Below are 19128 nucleotides of genomic sequence, written 5' to 3' on the forward strand. Positions count from 1 at the left end.
TTAAATAATATAATTATTATAAAATATTTCCGTATCCAGCTATACCAACATATTTCATGTTAAGGTTTAAACTAAATATATACAAAAATCAATAAACTAAATTAAAAATCAAATTAAATTATAATATAATATTGTTAATTATTAAAAAAATATCCAAAGGGACGATTTGTATTCTTTGGTTCTTCCATTTATATACATATGTCAAATAAAAAAAGAGAGATAAATAAAACCTAATTAAAAAAAAATCGCCCGTAATTAAAAACATTATGGCATCTAAATAAATAATACTTAATATGAGATCAGAACAAACAAAGCAATTAACTAAGCACCAATTTGGCCGCATAAATACAATTTTATATTATTGAGCCCTCTGAAGTTAGCTAGTGACAAAAATATTAAGGTACGCGTCCATTGGCCCGCGCCGGACTCACCGACCACACGGCCCGCATCGGATTGCTTTCGATGCGGTTTGCACAGATAAATACGCAGCGCTATGTGAAATCACACAAAGCAAACTAGAATCCGATGCGAGTCGCGCATGCGACGCGTCCGGAGCGGGCAAATGGACGCCTACCTTTAGGAGACGAAAAGACTTATGCTGCTTAAATATCTGTACAGGGACCGTAGTGTTGTCTCCGATTTTTCAACGAGAGTGAAAGGGATGACAATAGGATTTTGTATAGGTTATTTCGTCAGCTGAGCTCTAACAAAAGAAAAAGGCATAGATGAACCGAATATAGTATTATTGTAGACAGACTATTGAGGGCGATTGGAGTAGTTTTTTTTTAAATTATACAATGTCGAGTCTTTAACTTCTTAAGTCTTTAAAAATGTATTTACGTCATTTGCTCATGATTGACGCAAGATTTGTCCAATTAAATTTAAGAGAAATGCTTTACATACATTTACATTTTTAATAATAGTCATAAATATATTTTTTAATATAAAATATTGAGACATAACATTGTGCAATATGATAGAGTTGATATATTTGAAACAATTACTAATTATTTAGTAGTCACAATAGATTTGCACATATTTTGCTCACTGAATTGACGCTTTCAATGTCTCACTGGACTAGCCTTAGCTACATATTAATTAAATCGATTTTAATTGTTTATTTCTTTTTTAATTGTTAAAATCGATTTTATTTTGTTTGATGACATGTATCACATTGTCCAAGTAAAGTTCTGGATAACTAACAAAAAAAAAATTATAATCTGACAGATAATACTTCCTGTCATAATAGTTTGCATCTGAGAACTCTTTGTATATTGTAAAACGTCAAGGATAACTTTATTTGACAAATATGTTCCAAGTAGCTTATTCAGGATTTATTTGGACATTGTAAAACAGGTCCTTAGCCTCTTAACATGATCAAAAATATTTAATACTTCAATTAATTACAAACATATATCGCCATGTCAGTTTTCTCAAAGAGAATAATAGAGACAACAATATGTTTTTGTATGAAAAATTACGGTTAGGCTAGCCACAGTTATTAACATGATTAAAGCAACAACAAACTTTACAAGGCACAAAAAATACAGGACATAGGAAAACTGGGTTATATGTTCACTATACGAAACAATTATATGTTTTTATATACCTATATAAATATAGTACACAGCGGTACATCAAAAGCGAAACACTATACAATCTATTGAATAGGAATCTGTAAGACATAGGAATAGTTTAGGACATCTAGACATTCTAAGTACGGGAAAGTGGAATTACGTCGAATAAATTGGGTTGGCTAAAACCATACCGACATTTTACCTACTTCGTATTCATTGAAACTATTTCATACTTAGTCTTTGGAATATTTCTATAATCTATGGAGTTTTAACTTTTTAATCTTAATTAGGCTAAGACTACATTTTATTTACTGCCAGCTATATTTTATGAAGTTTGATAAAACGTCGACATTTATAAGGACCTAAGTTAACCATACTAAGGGGATTAGGAGAGGGATCTAAATATTTATCTATAACATCAGAAATATTTTAACAATCTTAATACTCTATGAGACAAAAAGTGTTTAATTAACCACATAACATTTACCTTTAACATTTATAATACTGATATTGTATTTCTATAGATCGGAATATATTTTAAACTGTTTTATTTAATTTTAAATCTTGAGCTATTTTAATGTTTTGCTTCCCCGTCATCTGGCAACTGTATATCGTCCATGCTAACACTCCTGACCAACCACTTGTCTGTCCAATGTTTGAAGTAAATGTGGATCCGATTTATCTTTTATTATAATTTTGTTTTTTTTTCCCCTAACCTAACCTTACACTTTGTACGTTACATTTTCTCCTGAAAGAGTACAGTATCATATCAACATTTACTTCTCCAACTTTACCTGCAAACTATACCATCTCTTATCCGAAACGCGAACGATCTGACTCAACACATCTAATCCGAACATGCCACACATTTTTATAACCTCAAAAATAATACCATGTGAATACATTTTCAGTGTAAAATCATATACTAATTTCTATAAATGGATAGGTGATTGAAATGACACCTTTTGTTTTGTACCGATATAAACCCGCCTTTTAATGTTACAACACAGTTAATTCAATCTATATTATTAGGTCGAATCGGTGAAAATCAAACAGACACAAAATATAACATGTTATAGCCAATCCATTTATAGAGGTTGTACTGAATTTGACTTAGTTTTGGTTAGTGTGGAGGCATGTTGGGCGTTAGTTGTGAGATGTGAGGTGTCGCTTGCGCCGGAGTTCAGCGGCGGACGTGGAAGCACTGGCACTAGGCGTGCGGGTGTCACGAGGTGCGTGCCCCCGCGCCGCTGGGCTCCGCCACCGCGGGGGACACCGGCCCGCGCACCGCCTCGATGTAGTCCTTTATTAGTGTCGCGATCTGGTACGCCTGGTACAACTATTTATGTTAGAATATCCGACTCGAAGGACCATCTTACTAATGGATAGATGTTTGTTAGAAGGTATCTCCAGAACGGCTTAACGATTTTGATAAAATTTGGAATAAATGTAGAATATTGTCTGGAAGAATACATGAGCTAATTTTTTTTTAATTCCGAGCGGGTGGACTCGCCATCGACATCTAGTATTGACATAAATGGCATTAACTTTATCAATTATTTCTACAAAAATGTGTTTGGAAATTATATTTTACGTCATAGCGGACATTTAGTTTTTTGTAGTAAAGATTAAATAAAGTAATTGAGTGTAACCTGGTCAGTGGAGAGGACGAGCTTGGCGTGCTTGCGGTCTGCGCGTGTGACGAGCAGCAGCGCGCGCGGTGCGGGGGACACGGCCAGCAGCTGGTCGTGGTCGTGCGACACTAGCGCGGAACGTGAGCCGCGCCGCAGCAGCGTCAGCCCGCGCGCGTCCACAGCCAGCCACAGCGCGCGCGGCCAGTTCGATGTGAACGATTGCTAAAAAAAAGATACAAAAAGGTTCTAAAGCGTATAGTATTAGACGCTTAATGATTTTGGTGGCTTGGCTATGAATAAGTGAAATGATACAAAGAATTGCGAATACGGAAGACTTTTGTATTTTTTCTCTTTATTCTGAATTGTTACAATTTTCGGCAATAAGTAATTTATTTATATATAATGTAAAATTTGTTTTTTAAACTACATAAAGTTTAATAAAGGCTCTGGCCATCACACTAGGGAATTAAAAAAAATCAATACGTAACCACAGAGTATGTCAATTGTCATAATGGAATTGGGAAAGTAGTATGAATGTGAGTACCATAACATCGAAGACAGTGGCCCGTGCGAGTGGCCATGATGCAGCGAGTGTGAGAGCGCGCTGCATGGCGGCGTGCGGGGGCGTGCCGCGCAGTGCGAGGTGATGCAGGCGCAGTGCGGGCGCGGGCAGAGGTGTGGGTCGCGGGGGCAGCACGGCGCGTGCAGCCGCCAGGCACTCCTCACCACCCTCGCCTGAGCACTCCCCGCTCACCACCTGCGCGTGCAGCGCCGCCACCATCACCTGGACAATACGACACCAATTAAATCATTCCATTCCTAAAGGAAGTAATTAATATATTCAGGGTCGTCGCCAGCCGAGTTAACCTTAATTTTATTCCAGTTTCCAGTACCGGCAACTCGCCTTGTGCAAAAGAATTCAGTAAAATGTATGGGACATCGTAAAAATCGCAATGAAACGGAAAGTTTCTAAACTCAAGTATCATGACATAACCAATTAGGTAAACTTAACTCAAACTACTACAAGTAATATTTCGTTATATTTATCAGAGAGTAAATATAACTCAGCTATACACCACTGATTCTTAAAATTTCAAAGAAAACAGCCAACTCACGGCTTCATCAGTCTCAATGGGCAGACGGTCGTGTCGTATGGCGTGCAGCAGCTGGTAGTACAGGAGTTCCATCTCCGCCACGCACTCTGACTGCAGCGGCCGCTCGCCAAGGAACAGACGCTTCTTGAACACCAGCCTACACGTATTTTACATAATGTATACATCTTTGGAAAGAAACAATTCTGTTTTCTGATAAAGTTATGTCATAATATAAGAATACAAATCAAAGAGGTGACAAATCACTTTTTTACTGCAGGTTTCTAAGACAAAAATCTCCGTTAAAAATTGTTATATCTGTTTTTATGAAAAATAATGACAGTGATGACGATATGTTTTATACATTGATATCAGAAACCTGGATAAGTTTGCTATAATGTTAACCTGCTTCGTTAATTATCAGAATTACGAAATTATTGGTTTCCCTTATGAAAGTGATTACGGTATTAAATTGTTTCAAAATTTGATATCATCGTTTTTAGATTGTTATTTGTACAAAGATCACGTATTTGAAACACCTGCATTATAATATTTTTATTTATTTTATCTTTCATTTTTAAATAATCTGTATTTGTAATAAATTAAAATTACCCAATTGCCAATACTAATGTACTAATTTAGTTATATAAAATAAACATATTAAAATCAAACCAAACATCATTCCATACAGAACTCTTCTATTTGTAGGTACATCTTATCTTTATATATATAATTCTTCTGTGAGTGTGTATGTCACTGAACTTCTCTCAAACGACTGGATCGATTTTGATGAAATTTTTTGTGTGTGTTCAAGAGGATCTGGTAATGGTTTAGATTCACAATTTTGTCCGCTGGACAATGTTTTTTTTAATTAATTTTTAATTTATTAGTAGTTGTTGATTTTGGAATGTTTTACATTGGATCCGAACGACGGCGTTACCATCGCAGTGTCAAATTGTCAGACAACGCCTGTCGGGTCCGCTAGTATGTATATAAAATTCTCGTGTCACAATTTTCGTTCCCATACTCCTCCGAAACGGTTTGACCGATTCTCATGAAATTTTGTGATCATATTGAGTAGGTCTGAGAATCGGCCAACATCTATTTTTAATCCCGCGCGGACGGAGTCGCGGGCGACAGCTAGTAACTTATAATATGTGAAGCAGGATGAATAAAGTAGTGTCATTATGTATAGTGTCATGTTTATGTATTTACCTGCAGGACGCGGCGGTGGCACCGGCCTTCTCCCAGCGCGCCAGCACATCACCGACACGCTCGCTGCCGGCTAGGGCGCGCTCGCCCGTGCCCGCCGGCGTCGAGTTTGCACATACTTCATACAACGCGTAACCTGTGTTGAATTATTGTTATGTTGTTAAGAACGTCTGTCAAGTGGCCCTTTAATATTTCATGCATCCTCCATCTAGAATCTACATGATGCTTGTTCCCAAAAAACCAACCAAATCTTATTAACATTAGCGAAAGTTTAGGTAAATGTATGGATGGACGGATAAATGTTTGTTAGAAGGTATCTCTAGAACGGTTCAACGGGTCCAGATGAAAATTGACACTGATGTAGTTCATAGTTTAGAAGAACACATAGGCTACTAGTCAAGTTTTTTTAATTCCTCGCGGACGGATCCACGGGCGACAGCTAGTCTTATAAGAACAAGTTTGGCGTATTTACCGGCGGCGGAATCGCTGAGTCCGATCTTCTCTCTGAGCATGGCGACGAGGTGGTCTGCGGTGGCTGCGGGGCCGAACACGAGGCCGTGCTGCTTGCCGTCCAGCAGCAGCACGCGCACGTGCATCGGTCGCCGCGCAGCTGCACACAGCAGCTCCTCGCGTGACGGCGCGCTGTTGCGTCGCCCCACTTGAGCTATGCTCAGTGCCACCTGACCATAGTGTATAGTAATTTTTTTTGTAATAATTCAGTAGATTGTCTATGCTTGGAATGCAATTTGAGCATTGAATTTGCGCAATTTGGAAAGGTTTTTAAGCAGTCCATGTCATAAAATAAAGTTTTTGTAGAATCGATGGACACGTGTAAAATAAAACTTCATAATTTTTCAAAGGAAACATTTTATTGTTAAATGCAAAACATATGTAAAAAAAACAAAAGCAATAAGGAGAGAAACAGGTAACAATACTAACAAAAACAATGTAAACAGCACATTGTGTTGTATGTGAAATCAGTGCCTTTTTACGAGTCCCTTAGGTAAACCGACCTTATCGGATTACATAATTAGGTAATATAAAAGTAAATCCCCATTTAAATAGGTTCTTTCAGTCTTTTCATAATGTCAACATTTGATTTACATTTAATGCTAGTATCGTAAGTAGAATAAATGTAAAAAGATATTGATAAATAGTCTGTCGAGTTCGATTTCTTAAATTAGCTATTTATTTAAATAAAAATCTTCTTTCGCACCTCAAATTTACTTTCGACAGAATCTTTTCTAGGTATCAAATGAGGTGAGCCATCTTTATGAGTCGTTTTTAGTAAGTCTTTAGCCTTTGGATTGTCGTTGGTATATGCCATAGATTCAGATTCTTTTTTAATCTGTGTTCTGTATTGATCGCTGGTTATTATACATTTGTATAGATGTTTGTGTATAAGTCTGGGTACGGAGTAAAGTCTGCGTACCTGTTCTGCCCGTCGTGCGAATTTGCCCTCCTCTCCAGCGTGCAGTGCAGTACCACGGTACCGCAGATGGGCCAGTAGCAGCCGGCGGAGAGGTTTCGCTGGGGGCAGTGCTGCGCCCACCGCAGCGCACAACAGCGCCCAGTGACGTGCTGATACACGCGATGATGGCTCCGGGTGATCAGTCGTCTGAATATAAGAAATACATATAAGAAAATCTTATTAATATTATAAATGCGAATGTTTGGATGTATGGATGGATGGATGTTTGGTAAAAGATATCTCCAGAATAGCTTCATGGATCTCGATAAAATTTAGCATAGATGTGGAACATAGTCTGGAAGAACAGAAGTTAAGTTTTTTTTTAAAATTCTGAGCAGACGGAGTCGCGGGCGACACCTAGTTTTAGATAAATTTTGAGCGAAAAGGTGCTAATGCAAATTAGATTTCGTTTATTTTTAAGACCAATTTTCGGCAAACGTCACATGTATTCCTGTAATTAGGGCGTTATTATACCTATGTTTAGTGGAACAGGGGTTTAAATGTGAACAATACCTGTTTGATGAGTTGCATGTACAGCTCGCACAGCAGCGTGTCTTTCTGCAGACAGCGCTGCAGCAGGGCCTGGGCGAGGGCGACACGGTCGTCGCTGTCGCCTCCCGCGCTGCCCTCGCCAGACCCACTGCTGCTGCTGTTGGTGGTGCTGGCCAGGGACGTGGTGCTACCCTCGTGCGTGTTCAGACCCGCGTGGCTCATTATATCCTACATATATGTTACTTATTTAATATTAATCGTATTTCAAGATGTTGACTTTCCTTGTCCTGCAGTTGAAGAGTACTAAAAATTTTGATCTTAATACTTAGGCTTCGGAGCTCCTGTAAAGCTAAAAATATATCCTAATGAGACAGACAGAAAGAGAAAAAGAGAGAGAGAGTGAGAGTGAGACCTTGAATATCTGCGTGGCAGCGACCTCCTCAGCCTCGTTTAGCTTGGTGAGGCTGTGGGGGAGCGCGCGCGCCCAGCTCCAGTAGGCGGCGGGGAAACCCTTGTAGCTCTCGCCCTGCGCCTCCGCCACGTCCAGCCGCACGCGCTCCAGCCGGTGCTTGCTCAGTCTGAACACAAATATACATTACACTGAAAACATGTTACATACACACTTGGGATTGTAAGAAATATTTATCTTGACCTAAGATTCTGTACATTTTTTGAAGACTTAGTCGGATATTCATTTGACAAACTTATAAAATAGACTAGCTGTCGTCCGGGACTCCGTCCGCGCAAAATAAAAAAAAAACATAAGTAGCCTATGTGTTCTTTCAGGCCATGTTTTATATGTGTGCTAAATTTCATCGAGATCCGCTCAGCCGTTATGGAGATACCTTCAAACATCCATCCATCCATCCATCCATCTAAACATTGCATTTATAATATTAGTAAGATATAAAAACTTTGGCCTAATCACCCTTAACTTAGGGTAGGCTCCGAGCCCCTCGGTGGGGACGTATAGTGAGCTGATGATGATGATGATGATGATAAAAACTTTTTTATAAAATTGTTTAGAAGTTTTGAAAGTATTTTTACTTATTTATTAAAGTTTTCAATAATACAACTTCGCAAGGAATATGACATAATATTACGACATACCTGCGCAACGTGTTCCTAAGGAATCCTCCAGCGGAGAGATCAGTAGGTCGTCGCAGGAGGCCGGAGTCGACGAGCGCGCGTCGTGCGTTGCGCAGCGCGGCGGCGAGACGTGCGCGCTCGCCGGCCGGGGCCGCACGCCGCGCCGGCTCCTCCGCCAGACCGTTGGCTAGCGGCGGACTGTACGCCGCCATCAGCCACGCAGCCTCTTGCTTTTGTGCCGACTCCAGGACTATGCATCTGAATATTTCTTTATGTTATAAAATAGCTACTTCAAATCAAGTGACTCTTTAGTCGATAAAATTTAAATTGTAAATCTTCTGTTTAACTATATAGGAGAAAGAAAGGGAATAAAACTTATATTACGCTTTTTATACTATAAAATTAATATGTTTAGTAATTTAAATAAAACATTTTTCATACTTCAATAGTTATTATTTATTTTCTTTCCTCATAGAAATGAACAATGCACACAAACTTGGTGTACGGCAGCATGCCGATTACTTGCAGCAGTTCGTGTACGGCAGCCTTTAAAGGCCCTCAAATAATATGGCCCTCATGAAGAAGGATAGTATACCTGAGTCCGTCGTGCTGGCCGTGGTGCGTGAGGCTGATGGTGAGGCCGCTGTCCACAGGGTCTAGAAGTAGCGCGGCGATGTTGTTGTAGGGATACTCAGCTAGCACCGCCTTGTCCGCCGGTCGCACCAGCACCACTCCTTCCGCGCCCACACCCAGCAACACGTTCGGACCTATACGATTATAATAAGAGGGTTTTGTTCTCTTATCTGCTATCACATGCTTCAAAATACAAAGAGATAGAAACAGAGAGAGAGAGAGAGAGAAAGAAAGAGAGAATGATATGTAGGGAGAAAGTAAGAGAGAGATATAGAGGATGTGGTAAAGTCTTCGTTTTAGTCATAGCACTATAGGTTAGATAAATCGAATTAAGAACTCACCATGTGCCCAATATCCTTTATAAGTGACGGGGAAGAGCGTGACGCCGTAGAGCGGGTACTGCATCACGCAAGACAGGTAAAGCGCCTTGGCTGTCAGCTCTGCACGTCCCGCGCCGTACTGACGATGGGCTTGTGCCAGGATTGTTGCCTACAAATATACATCTCTCAGTATTAGTTGTTATTACTTATTTTTGGTCACATACTTCAAAGTGACAATCCTGTCAAATTTTGCTTCATTCAGTTGCTTAAAATTAGTTTAAATACAGCAAAGATATGGAGTTAGTAGGGTCTAACGCTCACCCATTGGTGCGCTGGCCGTGCTCTAGCGATGCGCTGCGGCAGGAACTGCTCCGGATGAGCGTAGTATGCGCGCGTGTGCGGCGGCGCGGGGCTCGGTGGTGGCTCGCCCAGCGATACCTGCGCCTGCAGCCCTGCCAGCTGCAGAGCCACCTTCTCCGATACTGGGAATTCGTCCATCTATTAAAATGAAAAAAAAATCCGGCTTGAAGGATCATTTTGTAGAAATTAACGACCTTACTGGCATATCAATGCCATTTTATTTTTTTAGGTATAAAAATGAAGATGGTTTACCTTAACGACACTATGCACGGCCTGTGCGTACAACAGCGCCACCTCTACTGGATCGTGAGGCAGCTCGCGTCCGCCACGGAACAGGCGTCGCTTGAACACGAATCTATTATCTGCTGATCCACCGCCGGGGCCTTGTTGCCTATGACAAGAATATTGCAGTTTTAAGTACATAGAACTATAAATATAATCGAAACAACTTAAGTATATAATTAAAGTATAATAAGGTTACATTTCCCATGCGGCGATGACGTCATATAGGTAGTGCGTGGCTCGCACATGATCCTCGCGCGAGGCCCGCTGCTGGTAGACGGCCCAGCCAGCGCGAGAGTGCGGCGCCAGGCCCAGCTTGTCTGCGAGACGAGCTGCAGCCGCCGCCGCAGTGTCCGCCGGGTGCACATCTATTGCCTTCGTGCGACCGTCCAGGAAGAAGAACCGGCACACTATCGTACCGAGACGACGCATTGCCTGCATTCAAGAGCACTCAAATGTTAATTAATTACGGAAGTCTATCTCTAGCTTGTATGCCTATGTTTTTTACAAAAGACTGTGCTATGATTCACCATATTTAACGAAGAAATATAAACATAACCTAACCCCTGTTAGGAGCAAAATCCGACACTGTGCCGGTGTACTGGCAACACTAGCTTTACTAAAATGTCGACGTTTATGTCCCCTCACTAGTCATTCTGACACTTGACTTGGTAAGGAAAGCGCGCCATTCGCGCCAAAGGATTCTAATTAATACTGTCTTAAAGTAATTATAGAATTAAAACTTACAGCAATTTCAACAGTACTAGGCGGCAGTAGCCTAGGTGCAGCTCCCCTGCAGTTGTCGAGACACCACTGCGCGCAGTGTGCGGCGCGAGGTGCGTTGGGTGCGGCGCGGGCACGTGCTCGCAGCCAGGCGCAGTAGTACCGTGCGAGACCACGACTCGGCTGCCACGCGACCGCGGACAGGCACAGTACAAGCCACACACGCTCCGCCCACTCCTCCACTGGACACTCCGTTATCTAGAAACCAAAGAATCAATTGAAGTTATATAAATAACAAGCTGTCGCCCACGACTCCACCCACACAGAAAAAAAATATAAAAGTAACCTATGTGCTCTTACAGAATATGTTCTATATGTATGCTGAATTTCATCAAGATCCGTTCAGCTGTTCTAGAGATATCTTTAAACATCCATCCATCCAGCTAAACATTCGCATTTATTATATAATATTTGTAAAATGGACGAATTTATAAGGAAATCTATAATGTGCAAATATACAACTTACCTGTCGCACACATTGGATCAGTATTTCATCTCGTAATTCTTCTCTTTCTAAGCCTTTGCCTATCACAGATTGTATAACTTGGGTCTCTTTGTCCGATGTTAATTCACCACGCATGTAACGGCATAAATCCTGTAAAAAATATATAATAAAATAATAAATTTAAATACGAAATTAATAACAGCGCCATCTATCGACTATTATAAATTTGATAATTTACCCTAAAGATGTTGACGGCTGCAGTAACACTGTCAGGGTCATGCAGCTGTATGTGTGAGGTGGGGATGTTGTTGCCCTTGTGGTATGTGATCATCTCCTCTTTAGTCAGCAGTTCCATAGACTTGCTCTTCCGTGTTAGAGTTGCCATTATTGTTCCTGTAACGTAACATTTTTCAGTTGATTACATGAAGAAAAGACATTAATTTTGTTCGAGTCATTATTTTTTACTTAATGTTATAAATGCGAATGTTTAGATGGATGGATGGATGTTTGTTTGAAGGTATCTCCAGAACGGATGTATCTCGCTGAAATTTGGCATATTTGTGGAATATAGCCTCGAAGAACACATAGACTATCAGTTATTACAGTTTTTAATTCCACGCAGACGAAGTTGCGGGCAACAACTAGTTATGTTATAATTAACATAAACTCGCACATAAGACGCACCTTCAGGAGAACGAGGGTGGTCATTGAAGTAGAGCTTAGCAAAGTCTGCGAGGTCGTTGATATCGGCAGGGGGCGTGGTCGGGGGCGCGCTGGAGGGCGGAGACGCCGCCTCCATTTGATGTAAGCGTCGCTCCACACGTTCTTTACGACGTGCGTTGCGTTCTGTAGTCTGAAAACATTACAAAAAGATGTTACAAGTTTCACATAAGATTTGTAATTAAAAGTTCTGTGAAACATCGTGGATTGTAATCACTTACATTGGAGTCTCCATTCATCATGGGTGGGGGGCTGGTGCAGGAGTCAGTTGGGAGGGCGGAAGCGGACGTGTTGTCCGGTGACGTCACAGTACTCGGTAATCCCGGTAAGATTTCATCTATCTGCTCTTCCAGGATATCTTGGCTAGGGAAACTAGAAGAAAATTGCAATAAGTTAATATTATGACATATAATAAAGAGATTTAACTAAATCTTGTTAATATAATCTTTACCCGTTACTTTCCGGCGGCAATAACGGTGGCGGGGGCGGTGAGGCGGTGGGGGGTTCTCCAGGCGGGCGCGGTATGACGGACTCGTATATTGGCTCCTTGCCGTTCACTACAGACAGCTTGCCGTTCGGTATTATACCGTTTGTCAACTCTGGTGGAGTGGTATCTATAAAAAGTGATTTAGAATTTTAATGTTCCTACGCCTAGCTGTATTTAAAACCAAATATCATGAATTTCTCGTTTGTCTTACCTTTGACGGCAGGTGGCGGTGGCGGCGGGCCCGCTGGCTCCGGCAACGTGCAGGTCGTTGGCGGAGAGGGGAACGCTGGGGAATCTTCTACTGGTGCCTCCATCGGTGGAGGGGGAGGAGGGAGGATAAGCGATGATGACATCACGTCGCCGTTCGCCATCGGTGAACCGTTTGTCAGCGATGACGTCATACCGTTCGTGAGCGATGAGGTCATGCTTACTGGAGTCGCCGGCTGGAGAATGGACTGTAAGGGGAGTGAGGAAGGTGGCGGGGGCAGGATATCATCTGAAGATGCCCCATCAGGTTTCCTCTGCGCTTCTGTGTGAGATTTGCTCAGCTCGTTCATTTCGGCCGCCAGAACGTGTTCCAGCTGTAAAATTCAAAGAACATAAGTATTCTATACATAATGAATCTTATTGTTATCACGATAAAGTTCAAATTCCCCCACCTCTTGATGCAAGTCATCGGCGAGTCGTTCCATAGAATCTCCGATCTCTGCAATGGTGGGTTGATGGGCTGGCTGTCCATCTGGTGCACCGCGCTGTGCGGGCACGTCCGCCAGGAAGTCGAACAAGTTGTCCAGGTTGACAGACTCCGCGCGTCCATTGGGACATGACAGCCCGCGCAATTGGTCCGCCATTGTTTCTAGCTCCGCACGTTCCATGTTTACTTTCTCTGCAAGGCTGTTAAAAAAAATTATATTACGTGTATATATTATATAAACATAGCTGAAGTTAGCATTCAATAGAACAAAAAATACTAAAAATATTTTACCAAATGATATATAGTCTACTTGCTTTGGATGTGAAAATTGAATAATTTAAGCGATTTGAAATTCAGAAAGGAAATCAAACCGGGATACAAGAAAGGTATCGTTAGATTTAAAAGAGAGTCAATTAGAAAGAGATAGTCTTACCTGTTTCTTTCCTCTCTAAGCTTCATTTCATCATTAACACGTCGCATCTCGCGCAGTGCGGCTGCGACCTCCCGCGCAAATGCGCCGCGCAGATGTCGCTGCAGAGTGAGCGCCGCACGACGCAGACGCAGGAAGGCGGCGCGCTCCTTCCAGCCGCGCCACGCCGCCTGCAGCACCACCGCCGCGTTGCGACGCTGTACGAAGCTGCGCCGTTGTACGCTGCCCTTGAACCACTGCAAATAACACGATGCATTGTTTTACCTCGGCTTGTTCTTTAATTAACATAATTTGACCATCATGGGGGAAGGATAATGGGGGCAATCTAGAAAACATATATGAGAGATATATAAACTACTTCTTGTCTACTTATCTTTGGAATACAATATATTTCATATTTTACTGTTACTAATGTTATAAATGCGAATGTTTGGATGGATGCATGGATGGATGGATGCTTAATGGAAGGTACGTTCAGATCGGCTGTAAAGATCTCGCTGAATAGGCTAATATCGCGCTGACGATGTCGCGGGCGACAGCTAGTATTATTATAATTGTAAAGTGGTATACAAAAAAGCAATAGGTAACCTTCTGTATGCGTAGCGCGGAGGTCTGTAAGAGCGCAGTCCTCTTGGCCTCTAGTGGGGAGTGCACGGAGCTGCGCATGAATATCTTCGTGTGTCCGATCTGCCAGTCGTTGGCCGGCGCGTTTACCAATGATGTTATTGTTCTGGAAAGTTCAGTTTTTTACGTCTCGATTAACTGCCACTCAGATTTATTAAGTAATAGGTAAGCGAGCTCCTTACTGTCATTACTGTCTTCTCATAGTATATCTATATTAAGGAGCCCTTTTGGCGACCTCTTATTTCAGAGCGCGGATGTAAATTGTACTAATGTGTAATGTAATAAAGACAAAGAGTTTGTTTATAATTTACTTGTGTTCGATTATATTATAATATAAGGTAGCATATGAGCAAGTGGCCAATTGAATTCGCCGAAATAGCGAAAGAATCGCTGCCCACAGACGTCCGCAATTATCCTACCTTTAACTGACAGAGGAGGGGACACTCAGAAAGACAATATTTCCCCCTCCCTATACACCCTTTTCTCCCATCTTTTTTTAGATATCTGGAAGTGATTATTCAGGTTGAGGTAGGGGTAGGTATACTTACGCGATTTGCGGTTCTGCGGGGCGAGGGTGAGGTAGCAGACAGCGGTAGCGCGCGCGGAAGAGGGGCGCGGGGAGGTGCACGGGGTAGCCGTCTCTGCGGATGCGCACGATCTCGTTCATGCCGAGGTAGCGCAGCTGCTCCAGCACCAGCTGCGAGCTGTACTTGCCCGCCTCCTTGTTCTCGTTAGGCTTTATGCAGCGCACGTACCTGATCGAAAACGATTACGTCTTATATCTCAACAAAAGTACAATCACATATAGCTATCTCTCTCATTTTTAAAAGAAATAACAGAAATAGCAATCATTTTCAAGTATTCCGGCAAAAGAAACCCACGGTACTTGAACTGTCATACTGAAGAGTCAATAAGTTATCGCAAAAAGAGTCTCAGAGTCCCCCTTAGTGACCAATTAACGTTTGAATATGGCACTTAAGAATTAATATCGTTTAAAAATATCTAACTTACCAAACATCGGTAGCTTGTAGCATATCGACCAAAGACTGCAATTGTGCGCGAAATGTATCCACAACTGTTGGCCGACCTTTAGACGTGCCTCGTTGTGTGGTACTTGTTGCACCCGGGCTTGAAAGGGACAAGTCCTAAAAACAAATTATTTTTCAGTAATATATTGAGTATATATTTAGTTTAAGAGCATCTCAAATCCGACTCGAAGGACCAAGACAAAACTTACATGTCCTGGAGGTGCCAAATCCTGTGCATAATCCGCTAGTTCCCTAACAAAAGGATTAGCCGATCTACTGAGATGGTCGATAAAGGCGTCCTGTTGTGTGTCCCTGTTCTTGTCAACAAATCCGTGGACACTGTAAGTCACTGTGCCTGCGTAATGCTGCACTCCGAACTCTTCCTCCCATTTCCTGCGAGAGCCTTTCACGAAACTTTGATGGTCACCGAATTCGCACTGTATATTCGTCAAGTATGCGCCATCTGAACCCTGGAAATAATATTTGTGTTAGTTATAGAAATTAACATCTCAAAAGAGAAAGAAAGAGAGGGATAGATAGAATGGGTGGGGGGAGACAGGGACAGTGTTACCTTCGGCATGTGGCACTGTTCACTCAATAACTTTAATAAACTTCTAGGTGGTTTCTCCAACAATTCTAGACAGGCGCCATTGTCCGTGAATTGTATTTGATTGTAAATGATACCTTCTTGACGATACTGAAAGAGTAAAAAAATACTTTTTAATAAAAAAAAGCACTATCGTTCAGCTTTTATTTTTCATCATCAGCTCACTATACGTCCCCACCGAGGGGCTCGGAGCCTACCCTAAGTTAAGGGTGATTAGGCCATAGTCAACCACGCTGGCCAAGTGCGGGTTGGTTGACTTCACACATATCTTTGACTTTCTTCTCAGATATGTGCAGGTTGCATCACGATGTTTTCCTTCACCGTAAGAACGTCGGATAAATGTACATATGTAAATCGGAGATCGAAAAAAACACATTGGTACATGGCGGGATTCGAACCCAGGACTTGCAGATTGCAAGTCAAGTGCTTGACCACTGAGCCACCGACAAAGAAAAAATACTAACAATTTCTTGTTCCAAAGCGAAGACGTAGTTATTGAAAAACATGTGAAGTTTCTCATTAGCGTAGTTGATGCAGAGTTGTTCCAGAGAATTAGTGGCGAAGTTTTCAAAGCCGAAGATGTCGAGTACTCCGAGTGCGCGCGTCACATCGCGTCCCGGCGCAGAGCAGCTGTTCACGTGACGTACGAGCCATGCGAACGTACGCGCGTACAGCGCACGCGCCATTGCGTGACGGTTCTCGCGAGCCTAAACATAAAAAGTAGAATCATCAGCGTTTGAATTAATTAATTATACCATTGCTATGTTCAGTAGTGTTACACTTAACATATATATTTTACTAAACTGAGTGTCAGTTTGGGTTTACAGTTAAGGGAACAGGAATATACTACCAAGGATTACCAAATTAATTTTATAAAAATTCAAAGTACAGTTCGGTTTGAATATTTATGCCTCTTCTAGATGTGTGCTAGAAATATTCAATTTACAGTTCATTTAAAATTCTCTATAGACTACTGGAACCTACCTCGGGTAGTCTTAGTGGTATGTCTGTGACGTTGCCGCGCACGTTGATCTGTCGCTCGAGTAGAACGCGGCGCGCTGTGGGCGGCGCCAGGCCCAGCAGCCATGCAGCAGCCTCCACCGCCTCCGTATCTTCCCCGCAGAGGGCGCTTCGCTCGCCATCTACATCCTAACAATGTACAATGTAATATCAAAATCTTTGAATATATTTGTTTAGAATTTAATTGACTTTTTGGTCCTTCAAGCAGGATAATCTCAATTGTTCGTCAAAGCGATTTTGATACTTTAAGTTATAGGAAATTAATTTTATAAGCAATGTGTGATGTGCTTCTTACTTGAAATTGTATGTTCCCAAGCCACAGTATAGCTGCGAGCACTTTGAAGAGGCCCTCGCACATATGCGGCGGTACTTGCAGCACGGTGAGTGCCAGCTGCAGCGCTTCCAGTTTGCCCTCCCCCCCGCGCCCCTTGTGTGCCTCCACATCGTCCATGCGCAAGTACTTGTACTGTATGTCGTCACGCAACCGTAGAGAGGAACGAAGCTCCGCATTGTGCTGTAAAATATTATAACTTCTAGTAATATTTCGACCTACCCGACAAAGACGTTGTCTTTAAATAGATCACATGAGAAATTTAATTCATAGCAGTAGAGAAATCCGATATTAATTTGATTCTATGCATTCTATGTTACTCGTTGGAACAAGAGCCTTTTTTTGGTATAATAATTTGGTCAATCGGTTCAGTACTTTTCAAGTTTATAGTGCGTGCGTAACGGTGGGTTTCTGAGACATTACATGACATGTTTGGTAAGTTACATCTTTTTTGTCAAAGATAATGACAGGGATGATATTTTTTACACAAAGATTTTGGTCTCGGAAACAGTAATAAACACAAAAAAACAATGTATAAATAATACATAGAAGAACATTTTACTTCATATGATCATTTCTATAGTAAATTCTACACGAGATGCATTGAAGAAAGTTTAATAAGCTGTTTAACAAAGCCTACCTATCAATCGACGTCAATCTCCTCTAGAACCCGTAGTAACAATCCAGCAATTTAAAAGCAATTAAGAGTTGCGTGGAAGCTGGCTACTAACCTTAATCTATTCGTTCACGCCCACTACTAACTTATTACTAACGATATTTGTTAGGTGAATTGAACCAATAATTTAACATTGACAAGGCAATTTGAAACACAGAGTTAAATATACAAGAAGAGAATTTTGAAAGTACCATTTTTCAACTTGAATGAAATTTTGAGATAAACAAACAGTTTTATAAAAGCTTTAAAACACTTTTAACAGCTCAAATGAAATGTAAAAGTACGCATTGAATAGGAATTTAAATAAATGATTATCATATTTAAAATTCTAATTTCCACATGAAATCGAATGTTTTTATATGTTACGCTAGCATACGTACTTTAGCGCCCTCTAGCAGTTGATAGAAGACGTGGTAGTTAGTCTCGCGAGGTGCAGGACCGGTGATACGCGCACGTTCCAACAGAAAGTCGCGCAGCACAGCGCCCCGGATGCCGCCGCGATGATCCAAACGCACCTCCACGAATTTGCCAAAACGTGATGAATTGTCGTTGCGGACTGTCTTTGCGTTGCCTGGGAAAGAGGGAAATCCGTTTTTGTATGGATATAAAATGAAAATAAAAAAATCGTGTCACTTGTAATCGAACTCAATTACTATCTCTGTTATTTTTAATAAGATAGAGAGGGATGGTAATGTTCTAATGCAAGTGATGACTTATGGTAAATATGCCCTTACCGAATGCTTCCAGTACGGTGTTGGCCTCCAGGATCTGTTGCTCTGCCCAGGTTGCCTGGCCGCCCGCCGCGCATAGGTACTGCAGGATTAACTTAGTAGTCTCCGTCTTACCAGCCCCGCTCTCTCCGGATATCACCACTGATTGGTTCTTCTCTCCGTTCTAAGTGATGACAAATTGTGATATATTACGTTAGTCCTATCCTTTTAAATTTGTGATTTGATCAAAAATACTACTACTGAAGCATTATCAATAGGAAATGATTTAGGAGAGCTTTGTTCCTTGACATACACTTTAAAAGGCAAAAAGTAAGCTACAGTGATTGTGTCCTCAACGTAGCTCTGACATGACAAGAAATGGTAACTCAACTTAAATTGATGACCTATAGAT

The 19128-nt window shown here is 41.5% G+C and overlaps 1 protein-coding gene across 1 annotated transcript in view; it reads right to left on the reverse strand.

The window, feature by feature from the left end:
* Positions 1-2276: 2276 nt before the first annotated feature.
* The window catches only part of Myo81F (unconventional myosin 81F), a 62107-nt gene continuing 45255 nt past the window's right edge, over positions 2277-19128 (reverse strand). Inside the window, exons 6-39 of the mRNA XM_013315457.1 lie at positions 18741-18900; positions 18387-18577; positions 17295-17513; positions 16964-17128; positions 16444-16686; positions 15944-16069; positions 15582-15842; positions 15356-15489; positions 14893-15099; positions 14309-14450; positions 13724-13956; positions 13256-13490; positions 12808-13177; positions 12561-12723; positions 12331-12481; positions 12074-12242; positions 11628-11782; positions 11411-11539; positions 10909-11142; positions 10361-10596; positions 10132-10270; positions 9841-10017; positions 9541-9688; positions 9162-9333; positions 8588-8824; positions 7890-8055; positions 7499-7705; positions 6947-7132; positions 5987-6194; positions 5518-5650; positions 4327-4462; positions 3756-3995; positions 3230-3433; positions 2277-2907 (exon numbers count right to left, since the gene is read on the reverse strand). Coding sequence (XP_013170911.1) covers positions 2803-2907; positions 3230-3433; positions 3756-3995; positions 4327-4462; positions 5518-5650; positions 5987-6194; positions 6947-7132; positions 7499-7705; positions 7890-8055; positions 8588-8824; positions 9162-9333; positions 9541-9688; positions 9841-10017; positions 10132-10270; positions 10361-10596; positions 10909-11142; positions 11411-11539; positions 11628-11782; positions 12074-12242; positions 12331-12481; positions 12561-12723; positions 12808-13177; positions 13256-13490; positions 13724-13956; positions 14309-14450; positions 14893-15099; positions 15356-15489; positions 15582-15842; positions 15944-16069; positions 16444-16686; positions 16964-17128; positions 17295-17513; positions 18387-18577; positions 18741-18900 — 6381 coding nt within the window. The 3' untranslated portion in view covers positions 2277-2802. The remainder of the gene's footprint in view (positions 2908-3229; positions 3434-3755; positions 3996-4326; positions 4463-5517; positions 5651-5986; positions 6195-6946; positions 7133-7498; positions 7706-7889; positions 8056-8587; positions 8825-9161; positions 9334-9540; positions 9689-9840; positions 10018-10131; positions 10271-10360; positions 10597-10908; positions 11143-11410; positions 11540-11627; positions 11783-12073; positions 12243-12330; positions 12482-12560; positions 12724-12807; positions 13178-13255; positions 13491-13723; positions 13957-14308; positions 14451-14892; positions 15100-15355; positions 15490-15581; positions 15843-15943; positions 16070-16443; positions 16687-16963; positions 17129-17294; positions 17514-18386; positions 18578-18740; positions 18901-19128) is intronic.

Source organism: Papilio xuthus, unplaced genomic scaffold, assembly GCF_000836235.2.
Source record: "Papilio xuthus unplaced genomic scaffold, Pxut_1.1 DF826961.1, whole genome shotgun sequence".
NCBI classification, from domain to species: Eukaryota; Metazoa; Arthropoda; class Insecta; order Lepidoptera; family Papilionidae; genus Papilio; species Papilio xuthus.